Source organism: Nothobranchius furzeri, chromosome 16, assembly GCF_043380555.1.
Source record: "Nothobranchius furzeri strain GRZ-AD chromosome 16, NfurGRZ-RIMD1, whole genome shotgun sequence".
Classification (NCBI taxonomy): Eukaryota; Metazoa; Chordata; class Actinopteri; order Cyprinodontiformes; family Nothobranchiidae; genus Nothobranchius; species Nothobranchius furzeri.
Window position 1 is genome coordinate 42,798,532 of NC_091756.1, and position 20,270 is coordinate 42,818,801.

The window sequence follows — 20,270 nt, forward strand, 5'->3', positions numbered from 1 at the left end:
TGTTGCAGAAAAGTTCTTGTTGTTTGGCTGCTATTCTGCTGTAAATGCACACACACACACACACACACACACACACACACACACACACACACACACACACACACACACACACACACACACGCATGCACGCACATACACACTCTTGATAAAATGTTGACTGTTTTATTTCCCAACACTAAATATAAAAGTCACGCAACAACACTGGATTTGATCACACATCTAGGAAGCATTTGCCATCACAGCTCTTAATGCTTCATAAAGCCCTTTAATGCAGGATTCATTTTCTGCAGCTGCTACACTAATTGACCCAATCTCATTAATTCTCTGAATAGGAGGTGTAATTACCACAGTCAGCACCATCCTAAAATTAAACTCATCCAGGAATGTTTTAAATGGAAATCATGGGAAAGGTGACTGATGTGCTGGTGAAGGTTCTCAGCCATTCAGGTCATGGTAATCCAAAATGATTGGAATGAAGGCAACTGGACTTCTTTGGTTTCTTGAACATGTTTCGCTTTTCATAGAAGGAGCTTTGTCAGTTTTGACTGGAACATGGGAGAGTCAAACTTATAAGCTGTAGCTGTCTGATGCTGCTTAATGAGCTGAAACTACCTATGAATACCCCTATTTGAGGAACCGTCAATGTTGTTAGGTTCTATTGTGTTAGAGTGGTTGTTTTGATTAGATGCAGGAGGGTGTGACCTAGACTGAAACCATTTTGGAATTAGGGTTAGAGCTGTATTATAGGTGCTGGAAAGGTGAAACCCGAGGCCACCACCTGAGCAATGTAGGTCTTTCCTTTTGACATAGATAGCTTCCTTTACTCTGACAACTGATTTTCTTTTTATTTTGACTCTTTTATTTGGGATCAAATAACTCAAATCAACATGTCTTTCTGTAGTGCAAGTAGATGACCCATAACGAATGCTCCGTGTTTTCTATTATCATGACCCATGAAATGAACCAATGAGCATGTCTCTGCATTCTGATGCAGAGAGAGGACAGAGTACCCAAATCTCACAAGTGATGAGTCAATGTTTGTGTAAATGCAGTTAATCCGTAGAGGTTTTAGGTGGTGGATGCTTTTTGTAGCAGAAAAGACACACTAGACAAAATAGTTGCTCAAGGATCACCCTTCACCAAAAGACAAACTATCATCCAAAGTGCAACTTAGAGTGACCTGGTCGGACTCTAGACCAGCATCCAATCCAGTCCAGAGTTAGATAAGGGCTCCTTTGCAGAATGTCATCAAAGAGGAACACACCAGTATTCCAGCAGAGGCAGACAGCCAATAAGCTTGCTGCTAATTATGAGACCACAAACTATTGTGAGGTCAAACAGACTTTGCTTCTAATTATAGAGAAAGAACATTAAGTAAATATGTAAAAACAGGCCCACACGTGTCTCTAATGCAGCCTATTAACCTCGTCTGCCATCTGTTTATGTCGTTTTCACTCACAGGAAAGTTATTGGTCAATAAAAATTCACTGTAAATCAAAATTTGACATGAATATGAATAACTTTGAGCTTAATTGGATGACCTCACACAGAGGTAAGTTGACAGGACCCCAGAGGATTGTCTCTTTCTCTCTCTCTGTTACAGTGTGAGCGTCGCTGAGCACAGGAGGAAGTATACGGACTGAGCTGGCAGGGGACACGGCTGACATGATGGACCTACCAGAACCACTGGTACACAACAGACCGTAAAACGGGGCCTTTACCATGGTCCCCTGGGGGCCAACAGAGGCAGAGGAGTGCAGTAAGTTGTGAGAAACAGGGTACAGGTTTTTAAATCAGGGCTTTTAATGGTGGAGAAAGGTGCTGTCTGTCAGTCTGATCTGTCCTGGTTTGGCGAAATGCTGATCAGCTCTGTGAGCTCAATTATTGCTGCTGGCTCGGACGTTGTGGTGGCTCTTTGTTCAGCTCTGCCTCAAATGAAGGCCAAACCGACCACAAACATAAAGACATAAACAAATCACCAAAGACAAAAAGGCACTCTCTCATTTGGGCCATTACATAATTCAGAGCTTCCAAATCAGAGTGGATGTCTGCTCCATGCCTCTGCTAATTGTTGGCTGCCACACAGATTTGCATCCTGAACTCGGTAGAGCTAGCGACATGTCCTAACATCACATATGTGCATGTCGTTCAAGATTTGCTTCAATAATTCACCAGCTAACAGAATGAAACTGTCAGCTGTGTATCGCTCTGAGACTTCAATCAAAGTCAGAGAAGACAACTCCTAAACGCTTCTTCAGGGCTCAGGCTGAACACAGTTCCACTCTTTAACCCTCTCGAGGCAGGCGTTGCAGATTTGCAACAGTTAAAACCTACCTACCTGGTTACTCCACATACGTATTTCATGAGCATTTTTTAAATCAAGTTGGATTGTGAAAGTAACGTCTAAGCCCACACATCTCTGTGCTTAGCAACACCCTCCAGGTCCTACTAAAATATCCCCAGGCCAGAGAAGATCAATAATCAATCCCGTGGGCTCTGGTTCTGCCTTGGAGTCTCAACCCAGTGGGACATGCCTGGAAAACCATCAAAGGGAGACTAGGAATCATCCAAACTAGATCCCCAAACCACCTCAGCTAAGTCCTTTTGATGTGTCGGAGCAGCGGATCTACTCTGAGTTCCTCACCTTATCTCTAAAGCTGAGTCCTATGAAAGAAGCTAATTTAATCTGGGATATGATCCAAATGTCAGGAGCACAGGTGAGGGTTAGATGTAGACAGATCAGCAAACCAAGAGCGTTGTATTTCATTTGAGCTTATCTTATATTTATCTTCTATGTTTTACTTTTCTATTTGGTGTAAAGCTAACTACAGTACGTGTCTGTTGCTGCTGCCGCTTGGCCAGATCATCGTTGTAAACGAGAATGAGTTCTCAATCGACTCATCTGGTTCAATAAAGGTTAAATAAAATAAAAATACAGCTCTATGATTGCAACAGATCAGAGCAACACCCGTAATTATGAAGATGAGGCCCTTATCTGAGGGTCTATTTCCTGCTCCATTCGGCTGTTTCTCCCAAACAAGATCCTAAAATAGATTTCTTTGCCATTTTGTAATGTTTGAACCAGGTGGTGACACAGCAACACCGGCTTCAGTCAAACTCCTTTTAAAACCATTCAAACATACACAACAAAAACAAAAAGGTCTGTTTACGTCCGGGTTCATATCTTTTTTGCATGCAGTTGAGAATGGACAAGACAACCTTGAGCCCCTTAGCAGGATAAAAAAAGGTAAATAGAAATAAATAAAAAACACAGAAAGAAGCTCAAAAATGTGACTTTTTCACAAAAATAATTAATAATGATGATCATTTTTAGAACTGATTTAAAGTTTCACTAAGCAGATTTGAACACTTGAATACATTTCTTTAACCCTCCCACTGTCCTAATGGGTGTGACCCCAAAAGGAAAGTTGACCAGTGAGCAAGGTTGATGGTTTATCCCTTGGGTCCATGTGCCAAGGGTGAGGAGTGAGTACCACCTCACCCCTGCCACGTGGACCTCAAGGGATAAACCATCAATCCTGCTCAATGGTCAACTTTCCTCGTGGGATCACCCATGAAGACAGTGGGAGGGTTAAAAGTGGCATTCAGTGATTGTGTAGAAACTTAGCCAACTTCACACGAGCCCTGCAGCCCGTGAGCAGAGAAGTGTTCTAGGCGGCACTCTTTATCTGCTTAATGGCTGTTTGCTATTTTCTGTGCTTGTAGCTAATGTAAAGGCTAGCAGTTAGCTTTCTCAGTTTGCTGACCTAGTTTGAGGGAGCTAAAGGAGGCTACAAAATCATAGACTGATGATGACCTGGCTTTGTTGCAGCTGGGCTTGTAAGTAATAATATTTTATGTCCAACAGTGTGGATCTTTTTCATTCCTGGCTCATTTAATAAGACTGTCTTCATGTTAATGTTAGCTTGTCTTTAGCGTTAGCTACAGCAGGCTGATGTTGTTTACGACAGTTGTAATTCTGCTTTCAACCAGTAGGAGAGAGATGCGGATACTGTTTAGTTTTACTTTAAATACATATTTTCTGAAGTTACATTTATTTGCAACTAAAGCCATTACACCTAAATCATGTTCGAGTGAAATGAAGAGCTGCAAACATGAAATAAACAACCAAACTCTTTTTTGTGTGCATTTTTTTTAGATCCGCCTCACCTCTAGTTCTCCACAGTCACACTCCTCTCCCTCCTCCACGTAGCCGTTGCCACATTTCTGCCCACCATAGAGCACCTTAAGCTCCGGCATGTTAAACAGACACATCCCAACGCCTTTCTCAAAACTAGCCATCAGGTCCTTCTTGCTGCAGCTGCTGAACACTGTGGGGAATGGATACCTGTGAGTGAGAGAGAGGAATCGAGAGTGACAAGTAGTTCAAGGAGGAAGATGACTGAGGTCCCCCTCAAGGTTCTTCCTTAGTCTGATGTGATCAGTGATAATTACTGCTAATCACAAAATGAATTGACTGGCAGGGCTCAGGAGCTTCTCCAAAGCTCCATCAGCATGCAAACAGCACAAACTCTGCTCCCCACATGTAAGGACGTTGGTGTAGCTTCTCAGTCATTCACGACATGATAAACTTGAGAGGAGGAAGATATGATTAGACACGTTTTACGAGGCAAACTAAACCAAAAAAGTGCTTCCTTTGCTAGGGGAACATGGGGGCTGTGGGTGCTTAGTACTGATTTTGGTTCTGCAGGAAAAGCACACAACTCAAGGCTGTGCTTTCCAAAAGCTCATGTGGCTTTATTGAGCTCTTCTGTGATAAGAGAGAACCTCGGATGAAAGAGTGCATGTAAAACGTGCAGGAATGTGTGCAGATCTGATCTCCTTCTCTACACTGGATACAAAAGCACCGTATGAGATTTTTAATAACTCCACAAATGTTATAAGAGCCAGCATGAGGCTGAATTTTATAGGTGAATCTGTATGAAATCTTCCCATTTATAGCTGCACTTGTCTCCGTGCACACAGGTAAGTGACAGTAAGAGTGAGATTCAGGTCGGCTCTTTCAACAAGCTACATAAAGGGCCCTTGAAATTTAGAAATGTGCATTGTGAAGTATGCCATCAATCATCCCTCCGCACCTCTGCCACTCACTTTCCAGCTGGAAAAGGTTGACTTTCTCGCCTTTGCTTGTGATTTTCCTTTTTTTGTCACTGGAGCAGGATTTCTAATAATTTCTGCAGTTAGCATTTAAAAAAGTAGAGCATGCAGCCAGCAGGAGCAGCCGGAATAAACTCCATAACTGAATGTTAAAATTTAAAGTTAGTGTTCAGTAAAAGCTTGTGTATATCTAGTTTAGAGGACTGTGATGGTGATTCAGGTTTGGATGCTGGAGTTCAGACCTATGTCAGAATCCCTACAGACCATCAGCATAGCACAATGTGATTTTCTAATAAATAGCTACACCTTGACTTGGTCCAATACGGCCATGCCAGGATGGCAAATGTGGCTTTTCTGGCAGGATTGTTGTGGAAACATGCTGCTGACAAGTAGAGCATGGAGAGGTTGCAGAGTGTCTCTAGGGTGCAGTTTAAAGGGCAAGTCACCACTTACTAGAGTGTTACTCCACTCCCACTTCCTATTTAAAAAAAATGTAACAAATGCTGTTGTCTGGCAGACCGAGAGGGCGGAGCCATTAATAAACACACACACACACACACACACACACACACACACACACACACACACACACACACACACACACACACACACACACACAGGATCACAACGACACTGTGACATCATATGGAACAAGCTAACGTCATTGTGTACCTCTTATCTGGCAAACTTCTAAGCGGCCCTTTTCACACCGGGAGAGCCTTGACAGAGGCAAAGCTTCCTCGCTGTGCTGTTCGCCAGACTCGCAAGATCACAAGATCCCTCGAGACTTCAGGTCATGGTTTGTTTTTGCAATCCGCCATTAAACCAAAAAGAAGTAAATCACGTTTGATATCGCTGTTTAATGTCATATATGATGTTGTTCCTCTCCACTGCCAGGATTAAAGCCATGAAAAACACACCACTGCACTTCTGGAACAATGCAGGGAGTAAATAAACCGTTGGGTCACACGTAAGCTTCATATGTATGAAATGACATTGCTGCAGCACTTTTATTTTGAAATTCACCAGTGATTTTACAATGAAACCGTGTGTGATTTCATGTCTAGCCTTATGTTAACGGCAGAAATTGACGTATCCCATAAGCGGCACGTGGCAAAAATAGAACCCGATTCTATCTTTAGCGGCGCGGCGCGGCGTGCTGCTTCTGGGACGTGCCTGGAAATTGCTGTCGCTGCTGATTTGAAACAGTCCATAGACTATAATTTGATTCTATATGAAGTTGTGATGTTCTGCTGCCATTCCACCCCGCTGATGCTTTCAGTGTGAAACCAGGGTAAGTCAATAGTCAGGGCAGATGTAAATTCAAAGACGGCACAACACTGACTGTTTTAGACAGAATATTTAAATTTGAACTAAGATGCACTTAAGTGCCAAATTATTGACTAAACATGTCTTCAGCACAATTAGACACTCGTTTATAAAGTTTATCAGCAAAAAAGGCGATTTGGGAGTGGCTTGCTCTTTAAAAAGAAAAATGAACTAAAGTGACCGTAATTTATGTCTAATCATGGGTCGTGTAGAAATTTTTAATAGCCTGTAGTTCAAGGTTCACATAGAGTTTACCAGTTTGGGGGTGAAATATGATGCTGGACTTAAATTTGATGCTCACATCAATTCTGTGATCCAGTCCAGTTTCTTTCACCTGAGACGCCTTGCAAAAATCAAGCCCATGCTGTCGAGAGCCCACCTGGAGAGGGTACTGCATGCCTTTGTAATTTCTAGGCTTGACTACTGCAACTCTCTCTATGCAGGGTTGTGTCAGTCATCACTGCGTCGCCTACAGGTTGTGCAGAACAGCGCAGCCAGGTTCCTGACTGGGACCAGGAAACGGGACCACATCAGTCCGGTTCTGGCCTCCCTGCACTGGCTTCCGGTTTGCCATCGTTCACAATTCAGACTCCTCGTCTTTGTTTATCATTTCTTCCAGGGTAGTGCTCCCCCTATCTGGCCACACTCCTGAACAGACATTCCCCATCACGCACTCTGCGCTCCTCTGACCAAGGCCTGCTCGCTGTCCTTCGTTCTAGGTGTCGCACTCGCGGGGACCGGGCTTTCTCAGTCCTAGCACCGTCACTCTGGAACCAGTTGCCACCCTCAGTTAGGCTGTCCCCATCTCTGCCAGTCTTTAAGAGTCGCCTAAAAACACACCTCCTCCGCTTGGCGTTTCCAGAACATGTTTGATTTTGGCCCTCTTTTATGTTGAATTTATTTCACAGTTTTCATTGGTTCACTAAATCCATTGTTTTACACATCTGTCCTGTACCAGAATGTTTCACCTATTTTGTAATTTGTATTTTGTAATTTGAATTGCTTTTATTTTTGATTTATTCAATATATTTACCTTCAACTGAACCATGTTCAGCGCTTTGGGCTTCCTGACAGGGTTGCGGAAGGCGCTTTATAAATAAAGCTTTGACTGATAGAGTTCATTAGCAAAAACATAACTTAGTTTTTATCAGTTTTCAAAAAAGCATTGTTTTATTATTAACTTCATGTAATATTTCTCAAAAAAAAAAAGAATTTATCTGCTTATGCTAAATTACTTTTCATGTGTTCATGTGTTTCATGTGCACAATATCAGTGATATTAGCTCCACTTGATGGTAGTGACTTCAAAAACATACACTGGACTTTACTGAACTTTATTAAAATATATGAGGAAAATTCAAAAAGGTCTAATATGTTGATGTGATTTTCAAAGGTTTTGAACACTCGTTTAATTCATACATTAATACACTGGCAGTGGTCACTATGAATGCCTTGTAAGTCGTACTCTGGGTAAAAAAGTCCATAAGCGCCTGTATCAGCACGGAAAATCCCACAGGACACTTTTAGTGTATTTGTAACTCAATGAGATGTTTAAAAATATTGATATGTGGGTTTAAATGTGGTTATAGCAGTTACTTGTGCAAGCTTGGACCTAAATCTGAAATCCACTGGATTTGTCCATTCCAGACTTGCAGGGAGGAGATTCCTCCATGTTGCTCAGATATGGTAACCCTTTAAAAAGGTGTTTTTCTCAAATTTTCCACATCAAAGAGTTTTGAACATGTCCCGAGACTGTGATGGCTCTGACATGACCTCACTCTTGGCACATCTTTGATGTTTGGAGGCAGCTTACATCAACTCATGTTGATGACCCCCTCCCCAGTCCACCTCATCCACAGGCTGTTTTGGTTGAAAGTCTGTACCTCAAAGCAGATCTTCAAACACTTTGGATTAAAGCAGGAGATCACAGAAGGTATGTAATGACAATATTATGTTAAATTAGACAGCAATAGGAAAGCTGCAATAATAGCAATAATTGAGAGTCTTCAGTCTTTTCTCTGACAGCTGACCAGGTTTCTGTTCAACAGGAGGGTTCCTTAGCAACTTCTGTAGTTCATTTCCTTTTGCCCTGAAAGCCAGAGCTGAAATTGCTTGGTCATGTTTTGTACTCCCCCCCCCCCCCCACACACACACACAATCACTCAATTTCCATGAACTCAGCCCCAGTCTTCAATTATGAGCAGAAGCAATTCATGACAAACACTCACATCCTTGTTTTCTTTTCCCATTTTTTTCTTCCAGTAACTCTGAAGTACACAAGCAGGGATCCAGCTGTTCTTTATGAGCGGCAACGCACACATAATTGGTTTACCCTGCAACCGCTCTGGGGAAGGATCGGAAATAATGTGTGTGAAAAGGAAAAGGCACTGATGAATTACACTGGATGGCATTTAGCAGCTGCAGTCCCGAGAGCCACTTTCAGTGCCAGTTAGGGCTGGCACATCTGGAGGTTCCAGTAAAGGTGCTGCTGTGAACAACCAACCATCCGCCCCATAAGGAGAGCTGGAGCAGGAGTCTGCAGGATTAGGCTTGTTCTCAGCCTGTTCCTAATTTGAAACGAGTTGTGCTCACTTCTGAGCTCCTCGTTGTTCTGCCTTAGTTTTATTTTTAATGTCTGAACTCTTTTGTGCACATACAGAGTCAGTACTAAGCTTCAGTTGAACTGTGTTTTAAGGTAAATCATTTAAAGAAATATTTGCAACAGAAGGACAAGACTTTTGCAGCTGTGTCAGAGGTCTGTATGTGTGACCTGACCCATGCTGGGATGGAACCGGAGAGATAAGACTCAAAGAAATCCAGCAGCTCACAGCGATCGTTGTTAGGGTTTTTAGGTAGGATTATGTGATTGGAGGTTTCTTCCTGTAAAAAGGGAGTTTTCCTCTCTACTGTCACTACATGCTTACTTAGTATGAGGATTGCTGTGAAGTCTCTAACACAACAAGTCAGTGAAGTGCCTTGAGACAACTCTTGTTGTGAACCGGCGGTGTATAAGGTATAAATAATGAATTAGAACCAGTCTTTGATTATTAAAGAACTCCATATATTTCTGAACACCTAAAGCACTCCAGATTTCGCAAGTTTTTCTGTGAAATGTCCACTAAAATGAAAAAATGGAACAGCGCACCTCTAATAAAAGAAAAAAGTCCATGCATTTCTGTCCAATAGTGATCCTGTTCAGAGTCGTGGGGGCCTGGGCCTCTTCACTAGTGGTCATTAGTTAAAAGGTGGAAAACACCTCGAACGGGTCACCAATCCATCTCAGGGTCAAAGAAACAACCATTCAGACAAGCACCTACAGTTGAATAAGAGTTGCATTTACCCAACATCCTGCAGGAGAAAGCCTCTGCATGCACAGGAAGAATGATGCAGAAATGTACCTAACCCTACGCAACAATGCCAGCCCACTGTGCCAATATGCAGCCTGGGTAAATACAGTAATGGGTAAACATATCATGAATTATTAATCTACAACAAAAAAAATAAAAGTTTGGTAATGCTAATTCCTTTGCAGACCAAGTGGAAAAGGCCCTTGTCATTAGTGGTTACTGAGCTCAAAAGGCTAATTGTCTCTTTGAAATATTCAAGGCCTTTTAACCCAAATTTAGAGAGCAGAGACCTCTTCTCATTATTAGTATGTCTTTAGAGTCTAGAGATCACAGAGAATCCAAGGAAAAACCTTCTAGCACTGCTTTTTAGCACATTTTACCCCCTAAACGTGTCTACTGAAGCAGTTGCCTATCTCCATAAAGAGATGTTTCTTAAGGGGAAAGAGCTCTGCTTTATCAAAATTACTAAATGAAAATATTGCATAAATGAGTGTTTCTTGTGCTGAATCCTGTTTCACTTGTACTTACATTTAGAGGATTTATTATTTTAATGCTTTGATGACAGATAGTTCTCATTTTCAGCCTGAATAAGTTGCCAGCGGGCTTGTCCTGATGGCTGATGGAGGAGCCTCTCTGTTTTAGGTCTAAATGGTTTATTTTATTCACTGAAATCAGAATTTTTTAAGAAGGAAATTTATGTATTAACATATTATTTTGACATAATATATACTTTATAACAAGCATTATACTGAGATAACAACATGAACTGTTTGTTTAGGATATAGCAAAGAAAATGATCTCTAGAAATCGAGCTCTGTTGTTTTGAGATAAAATCGATTTATTCATTATCTCAACATAACGAGGTAAATAACCTGTTGGCTTTGGAAAACAAGATCCATTATTTAAAGAAAAGAAATTCCTCATTAACTCAACAGTCTGATACCTGGAAGAAACTCAACTATCAGACCATTTCCACGTCATCTCAGAAAAAAGTAACCCATCATCTTTAGACAACAAGCAGCCAAGATAATGACAATAATGAAGCCAAAAAGGTAAATCACTAAGACTTTTCTAAATAAATCCTCTCAGTGCTCACAGACATCTTCTTTTCCAAATGTTTCACAACTTCCGTTAAAAACTGTGACCTTGTTATAATAAGTTTTATTACATAACAAAACATCTGTTATGACACAAATGTAGATGACACCAGTTTATATCTGACTTTGACAAATGTGGTTCTGATATATCACCACTACAAACCACAACAGGTACTGGTGGAGCCTGAATGCTGGGTGATGGTGTTGGCCCATATAAGTAAGAACTAAAGAGCATTTTCTCACCGATTTCCCAACAGATCTAATTAAAGAAGGTATAAAAGTACTGAGCTGCTGTCTTACAGAGACGGAGCACCAGGCACATCTTAATTCCATCCTTTGGACCGGCATTTTTATCATTTCAGATTAGTCAGCAGGCACACATGTCCGTCAACAGCTCGGCATGTGTGAGTCACTCAACAGAAGTGCTGCGTTCATTTAAAATTCTCTTCAAAAAGTGCTTTTTATTCTCAAGAGTCTCATCTTCTGGTTAAATAAAAATCTATTTTTAATAAATACAACACAAAATGAAGTGAAAATTATTTTATATGTAATTTAACTGACTTGTATCAGGAGCATTTGCAGCTCAATGGAATGAAAAAGCTTGAACACAACTCGATTTAGGCAGACTTTTGCAAAGTTATGATTGATTCCGAATGCAACCTGCATTCCCTTCAGTAATCCTCACATTTATGGGCCCTGGCGGATATTTTTCCCCTTGTTTGCCGCTTTTTTAAAATGGTAAACCTTACAGAAGTTGCCAGTTTTATTTCCCAAACTTTGACAGTGAAAAGCTCAGTGGGAACACCAGGGGGTTTGTTCCAGAAAACAGGTTGAACTCCAAAAGCAGCAGTGTGTGTGAGAGCCTGAGTTAGTTACGCGGGTTTAAAAAAGGCGCTCTGCCTCAATTAAACTCTAAATGTTTATAACCATAAATAATAGCTTTCACTTTGAAATGAGGAAAATTCAACAAATGAATCATAAATTGGGATTATCAAATTAATTACAGAGTCTTTGTATGTTCACCTTCCTCCGGTTATCCGGGTCCGGTTTGCGAGGGCAACATCCTGAGCAGGGCATCCCAGACAGCCCTCTCCCTGTCCCCCCACGGCCTTCCCCAGACCAGATTAGAGACGCACTGGCAGGACACACCCAAAACACCACCCCAGGAATGGGGCATCCTAACCAGAGGCCTCACCCCATCTCTACGGCTGAGCCCGGCCACCCTCCAGAGGAAACTCATTTCGGCTGCTTGTATCTGCAATCTTGTTCTTTCGGTCACTACCCAAAGATTGTGACCATAGGTGAGGGTTGGGATGTAGATCGACCGGTAAATCGAAAGTCTTGCCTTCTGGTTCAGCTCCTTCTTCACCACAACAGACTGGTTCAGCGTCCGCATCACTGCAGACACTACCCCAATCCGCCTGTCGATCTCCCGCTCCCCTCTTCCCTCACACGTGAACAAGATCCCAAGATACCACTCCACTCCACTTGAGGCAGGACCTCTCTTTCAGACCTTTCAGCATTTTTGATAATATAAAAGCAATTATTTGATTTAACACCAACCTATTTCCTAAACTACCTCTAAAAAGGTGTTGCTTCTTTAGACAGGCCAGGAGAAGCTTCCTCAGAATGACCAGGAAGGGGAGGAGTCAGAGGAACTCAGAGTATCCTACCATGAGAAGGGCCCTCTCACCTCACAGTTGAAATGACATTCAGAGAATTTATGCTGCGTTTCTGTGTAAAACTTGTGAATAATTCCCATCTTACCCACAGTATAAAAGATGGATGGGCTAACAGCTAGTCTGCTGCCTGCTGCTCTGGACTCCAGCCCCTCTAAAGTGGCTCTTTATTACCTCAATCAAACAATTATTTGAAAAACTTGGTACTGATAGTACTTTATGAAAAAAATAATGTTGCAGCTTTTCAGGATATTTAAGTTAAAAATGGCCAACACCCTGCTGTAATGATTGTGTTTACGTTTTTGAGACAACACTCAGAATTACTCTTTAATTTGGCTGAAACCCCCATACCAAATCAAGACCAGCTATCTACAACGGCTCCAGAACCGAGGAAGGAGCACAAAGAAGGTGAACTGACATTCTAGCACCAAACAGCATGGAGCATTATGGAAAGATGGTTTTCTTACAGATAGATTTGTGTACATGATGCTTGTTTCTGTGTCGGTGTCTGACGTGCCTGTGTGCTTTCAGGAGACAATCTCAGATATGAATCACCAGTTCCTGTTTAGAGCTTCATGAGAGAATGGAGAGAAGGACGAGGAGAAAAGTGGACAACAAATGGCTGGTTAGAGCAGGAAACAAGCTGTACTCTTTGCAGATGTGCTGCTGGCCCAGGAACAGCTTTTAGTTTAATTGTCCCCCGCCAACATCCGACTAATCACCCCAACACACCACGCTAGTTGAACAACTGGACCTCGTATCATTGAAGCGATGATAAGACCGGGCGGGCGTGACGTGCTTCAGATCAGATTAGAAAGAATGATTAGATTCTTCCTCTCTCATTAAAATAAAAGATAAACAAATGTTACAGAACAAAAGGTCTGAACCCTGATTCATGGACTGAGACCGACTAAAGAAGAATCTTTCCTGATCTGGAATGAATCAAGCAAAAATAAGATGTTTTTCTTGTGTCAAACTATCATTTTTTTTTATATATAACTTTGCTTTATGGACAAAAAAATAAATAAAACTTTGGAGGGCTGCACAGTGGTTAGAGCTGTTGCCTTGCAGCAAGAAGGTCCTAGGTTTGCTTCCCGGCCTGGGATCTTTCTGCATGGAGTTAGCATGTTCTCCCTGTGCATGCGTGGGTTCTCTCTGGGTACTCCGGCTTCCTCCCACAGTCCAAAAACATGACTGTTAGGTTAATTGGTCTGTCTAAATTGTCCTCAGGTGTGAGTGTGTGTGTGCATGGCTGTTTGTACTGTGTGTCTCTGTGTTGCCCTGCGATGGACTGGCTCTCTGTCCAGGGTGTACCCCGCCTGATTGCCCGTTGACCGCTTGAGATAGGCACCCCCCCCCCCCCCCCCGCGACCCTGCGTGGACAAGCGGGTTCATAAAATGGGTGGATGGAAAAATCTGGAGTCTTTTTTCACCTGTCGATGGGAGTATCAAAATCACCCCAGTGGTGGACAGACAACATAAAAAGTGGCATCTTTTATTTTACTTCCTGTTTTATGATTTCTTTTACTTTCCCTCCCATCCAGAGATATTCATCACTGCCACATGTGCCCTTTGGTCCAGATAGATTTAAGGAGATAAAGACTGTACAGCAGAAAGTTTTCAGAGGTAGTTAACTATTAATATGAGGCTGCAGGGGGATTTTCAGATATTAAAGTTGCATGCATATCAAAGAATAGCTTCACTCTAATATTTTGTGAAAAGGGAGGACAGGCAGACCAGGAGAATGACTGACAGACAAAAGCATTTTATTCACGCTTCAGCAAACATGTATTCTCTTTTTATGCTGAGTGTTTTGCCTTTTTAAGCCGGTACCCAAGAATACCCTCTGTCAAGGTTAAATATAAAGCTGCAAGCCTCATCCCTCCATGCTGTTTGGTGAGTCTATAATTGAAAGTAGTGTTCCTGTGCTTTTGGTGGTTCTGGTCCAAATCAAACACAGAGAGATGTTTCCCGTCTGCAGCTCCCACGCACCAGGAGAACTCAGCTGCAGTTGTTTTCCACTCAGAGCATCCCCGAGCATCTGCAGAGCTGACTGTGATGTTAGACGACTCAATGCACAGGCAGGAAGTTAGTCTTGATTTTCACTTAGACGTAGGAACAGTTGTGCTGACACCACTGTTATCTCATATTTGTGTTGCACATAAGATGAAGAATCAAATAGTTTGTATTGTCGTTTGGGAAACGGTGCCGTCCTGACCGTGCACTGCCAATGAACCGTTGATATCCCATTCAGATGGAGTGCAATGGCTTCGGGACATTAGCACAGCTGTCGAATCTGCTATAAAACCTAACGGCCCAACAATGAAAAAGGCCTCATTTGCTTACCACTCAACAGACAATAAATTGCAAAAGGAGAGCATGCAGAATGATGTTTACCTAGGATCTTAATCAGCGTTTTTGGAGGGAGAACCACTAAATTACATCATCAGTCATTTATCTTGTAGACATGCTGAGTTTTAACTGAACAGATGAACAACGCAGCTTACCCAGTGGAAGGAGTCATGATGCAGCCTCCGTGGTCCACTGTCACTCTGCAGCCACACCCCCTCTCCGGCGTGTCATGGTTCATTCCAAAGTTATGTCCCAGTTCATGGGCCAGAGTGACTGCAGCTCCCAGGGGATTGTCTGAGTGATCCTAAAAGTCAAACAGTGCCAAATCAGCGTCACAAACTCCTTAGAATGGAAAGAGACACTAGCTGTCCTAAAAGTTGCCAGCAGACGCAAAATGACATCATCATATCTTCCATGTGTACCTGACTATACTGGGCGCTGTAGGAGAGAGGAATAATGGTCCATGAGTGACAAAAAGTGAATTGAATACACCCAAAATATGTTCCGAGCTTCTTTTGTTGATTTTTGACGCCACACTTTCTACCCTCCATCTTTTTCTGCTTGTAGGCTGATGATGACTTCATGCTTCCTGCTCTGCCTGCAACTAGAACACTTATTGAGGGAGGATTGGGCAGCCTGTGACTGCTGTGGGGGAGGGAACGCCAGAAAATTTACTATATTTGTTGCTTTTTAAACAAAGATTCACAAAAAGAGTCTGAAAACTCATTAAATATAGCAACAAACTAAGTTGCTACATTGGTAACACTAAACTCTTCCCTCAAAAGTTTTCACTCCTGAGTTCTTCATTTAGATATTTCTGAAGCAAAGAAGCAACGTAATAAAACTAGTTGAGTCAGTTCAGTTGGTTGTTCTGAAGCAGAAACACACAAAAGTTAATTAGAAACAGACGGGTTTGATAGCATTATAATAAAAAAAAATTCAATGCAAAGCAAATTGTTGTTCCCTATAGGACCCACTGCAGCAACGTGTCTCAGAGCAAGTGAGTGTGATTACATATTGCTCAAATAAAAAAAAAAATTACAACTCAGGCAGATCTGTGCACAGCAGAGCGTTTCCACTACATTGTGTTGCTGAAAGAGGGAGCAGACTGTTGGCTGTCACCTTCAGCTTGCTAAAAAAAATTCTGACAGGAGCCAGATGTGCTGCTACATCAAAACTCTCCAGTAAAAATATGGAAAAGGGGGACATGAAAATCCCAGATAAACCAGATAAGCATTTAAAGCAAACAGTTTTAAATTAAGTGTGGAAAAGATAACGTGCTGAGCGAAAGCTGCCCAGGATTTCCTGAAAGGTGTGTAGAACATGAACACATGAAAAGGCCAAATAAATAATGCAGGTGCGGGAGCCATCAGCTCTTCGTGGATGCAGAGCCGTGTGTCAGAGCACCTTGCCTCTGGAATCTTCTGACATTGTGCATTATTCAGTGGCGCTGCACGAGTCAAGCTCAGACTGACGAAGCTCTCTGCTGGGGGCTTTGGGGGGTGGGGGGGTGGGTCTGCTGTCAGCACTACAATCCGACCGAGCAGCCCGGGATTAATGAAAAACAACAACAAAAACAATAACCTCTGACTTTGTTTCCTGGAACAACGCAGACGCATCAGATGAGACCCGAGCTCTCGGGAGGACACATCATGAAATAATCTGAGCAGCGACCCGCCACACCAATTAAATCAACGTAACAATTACTGCTGGAGATTCCAGATGTCTGAGAAGGATTTTAAAGATGAAACTGCCTAAAAAAATAATAAAGAGCACTTTGAACTCATTACTTTAAAAGTTCCTGCTAAACAAAAGGATGCAGCTCAGACAACATGGTTGTGATTGGTCCAACAAAAGCATCCTTTTCACATCTGGAACCTGACACATAAGAGCACACTCATTTTATCGCAATAAAGTCCCAACTTAAGTAGGATAAAAGTGAAGAGCAATCTTTGAGGAGACGGTAAATCATCCACCAAAGCTCTGTGTACCAGAGACATTAAGAGAAAAACAATAGCATGATTTGTGCTAATGCAACAACGTATAGGACTGCAGATCTATAACGGGTCATCATTTACGACGCAAATTTCTATTCCAGCCGCGGTACACTGTAACCTTAAATTCACTCGTTTATTGCACCTCATTAAAAAGGAAAGCATTTCCACTCATGCAATCGATACGTACTGATTTATCACTGATACTATGCATACCCTTCATTCGGCCTTCCAGTAAAATAAGATTTAATGATGTGCTTGCCCCAAAGTTAATACAAGCTAACATCAGCTTGAGAATCATTCCCTCTACGTGGACTCAGGGGGGAAATTTGAACGTTTTTGTGGGACGAGAGTGAGAACAAAGTAAAGGACACACAGAGTAGGATGGAGGTAGATGAAGGTAAAATGAATCAACAGCACAGGCAGTACGTATTCAACTCAGGAAGAAGAAAAATCATTTAAAGTATGACCTACCATAACTATTCCTCCCGACTGCTCCACTGTGCACATGCTCATGATGGGCGCCATCCCAATGGTGGTGCCTTGGAAATACACGCCACTAGAAAAGCCAACACACACTTGTAAATGCAGACTAGTACAGAATAGGTCAACATCTACCCAAGCTGTAATTATAGAATAAAATTTAATAGAATAATCCTTTATTGGGCCACTTTTGGGACACTTTTGCATACCAGCAGCAAGTTCACTCACTCAAGGGGATTTACAGAATAAAGACAAAAATAAAGATAAAATGTCAAGATAAAAAATCTATATTCAAATAAACACTGGCGGATTTAGCAATTTGGGGGCCCAAGGCAAACACAGACAAGGGGCCCCCTTACACTAAATTTTCGACAATCTTATCTTTAACTGGATTTGTGAAACTCTCCCCTCTTCTGACGAGTTATTTTCACTTTTTATTAGTCCTCCTCTTTTTTTCTGTCTTTCTCTTCCTTTGAGTGCCTTCAATATTTGCTCTGCTTTCTTCTTCTTGTCAGTGCTCCTGTGCTTTTGCCTTTCTTTTTTTTTTCTTCTATTTTCCATTTTGGTCTATGTTTTCCTCCCTTTAAACATTTTTCATTGTCTTTCCTTTTCTGCTTCCTTTTGATGTTTACCTTGAAAAACGACATCACTTTTGGAAGTGAAGATAACAGCTTTTTTAAAGCAAGCTGCTTCTTTCTCTTATTGGAGCCACTAGGATTACTCAATTTCATTCTTAATGTTTTGACTACCATTTCAAGTTTATTACAAACGCTCCTGCCTCTCTTCTTTTTCTGCTTTCTCTTCTTCTTCTTCTTATTTGTGGTCTTATGGCACTTTGCAAACCACAATTTGGTGCATCACTGCCACCAACTGGATTGGAGTGGAATGACTACCAATCACTTCCTGTTTGTGCGTCAGCATCTTAAAGGAATAGCCCGTTGTGGCATTAACAAAATGGTGCCAGCAGTCAGGGCTAGTGGGCCCCCCAACACAAGGGGGCCCCAGACGGCCACCAACCTATGCCTAATGGTAAAACCGCCACGGGAAATCAAACATTATGGATTTACAACATTTAATAAATTAGAATATACTGTGCATTAAGCGCCACATAGTAGTCTACTCAGAGTGCTATGAAGTGTATCCTTGAGCAGGGCATAGTGAAGGCATCATTGGATCGAGGCTTAACCATCGGCTGACAGCTAAGTGAACACTGCTTGTTTCTGTGCAAAAAGTATAAATACTTACCATCTTGCATGGCTTCCTGATCAGCCATTCTTTGGAGAAACAGGACAGTCAAGATAACGGCTAATCAGAGGAAAGCCACGACTATTAATACTACAAGTATTATTTTATAAACCTTCGCACAAGCATACATTGTGCAATACCAGCGATATCAGGAGAAATGTTACAGATTTCACCCCAATGCACTGGAAACATTTCCTGTTTCTAGTCATTTTCCTGTTTGTAAATAATCACAGAAACCTTGTTGTAGATTCAGGGGAAAAAAAGTACTTTTGGAAAGGTTTCACTTCTCATGCCAGAGATTTTTCAGTTCATGGAGAAAAATGTTTAACAGCTTAAAATATGGGGTGAAAGTTTCTTTTATGTGAGATAATTCTCAAATCGAACATTTCTCAAGATAGCTGCATTAACAAAGCTCTCGTTACAGACTACAAACCTGACGCTCTGCATGTTTTCTCCTTAAAAGAAAAAAAAACTTCTTAGAAAAGAAGCAAAGTGGTGCATTTGGACTAGTGGTTAGCTCATCAGTCTCATGGGACACAAACTCTTTGACCTCGCTGAAAGTATTTGAAATATTACATTTTCTTGTTTAATTAGTCACAGAGAAGTAAAGAATATTTACTGAACATTTACTGAACAGAAGAACAGAAACCAGTCATTTGAAAACTGATTTGAAAGCATGTGGCTCGTGTCCTGTTATTAAAATTAACACTTTAACTTCCTTTTTGAATTTTGATTTAGGACAATAAGGGCTTTAGTATGATATAAATGAATAAATATTATTAATACAATTAGATCTATAATAATGTTAACATAATGATAATGCAATGTAATAATGATATTCCTTTTCTTCAAACATCTCCATATTTTAAGAATTATATGGTGAATTATATATGATGGTGAGCTATGATGTAGCTACAGCTGTCCTGGGACACACTGACAGAGGAGAGACCTGTCATACAATGGCGCCACCGGTCCCTACGACCACCACCAGCAAGCAAGGTGGGTTAAGTGTCTTGCCCAAGGACACAACAGCAGCACTCTCTGGCGGGAGCCCGAATTGAACCTGCAACCTTCTGATTACTGGTCAACCCGCTCTACTTCCTGAGCTACTGCTGGGCTGAGATGTTGCTTTGATGCACATTTAGCAGTAGATAGTAATGTCCATTGTGACTGAATGTGTCTGAAAAGTGAATCCGATTCAAATGAAATACAGTTTAGTTTTTCTATTTCTTAAGGACACAATATGTCCGCAATGTTCCAGCACAGGGTCCGGCCAAAAACTGGTAACAAACCAGCCAATGTTCAGAAAACCTTTGAAAATGCTCATAAAGCAACACAATATAAACATATGTGTGACTGTTGTTACTGCACACCTCAAAACTGCTCACAGCTGGCAGTTCTGAACTGTGGTCTGAAACAAACCCTTTACCTGCGGACCCTTAGATTGAAGCCTGGCGAGGTGGCTTCTGTCAATTTTAGTTGTTATTTTAAAACGTTTGGCAGCATGGAGCATGCATTTTAAAAACAGAGACAACTTTTCTCCAGAGAACTGAAAAGTTACCATCTGATTTTGAGGGAAAAAACAATTATTTAGTCCAGTATTGTTTCCACGGGCCTTCTGTCAGCT

General features: G+C 41.6%; 1 protein-coding gene across 2 annotated transcripts in view; it reads right to left on the minus strand.

Moving 5' to 3' along the window:
• The window catches only part of LOC107387781 (disintegrin and metalloproteinase domain-containing protein 12), a 147,362-nt gene that overhangs the window by 15,890 nt on the left and 111,202 nt on the right, over positions 1-20,270 (minus strand). For both annotated transcript variants that reach the window (XM_015962959.3, XM_054749266.2), the window contains exons 10-12: positions 17,390-17,474; positions 15,077-15,225; positions 4,171-4,348 (exon numbers count right to left, since the gene is read on the minus strand). In XM_015962959.3, the coding sequence (XP_015818445.3) occupies positions 4,171-4,348; positions 15,077-15,225; positions 17,390-17,474 (412 nt within the window). The remainder of the gene's footprint in view (positions 1-4,170; positions 4,349-15,076; positions 15,226-17,389; positions 17,475-20,270) is intronic.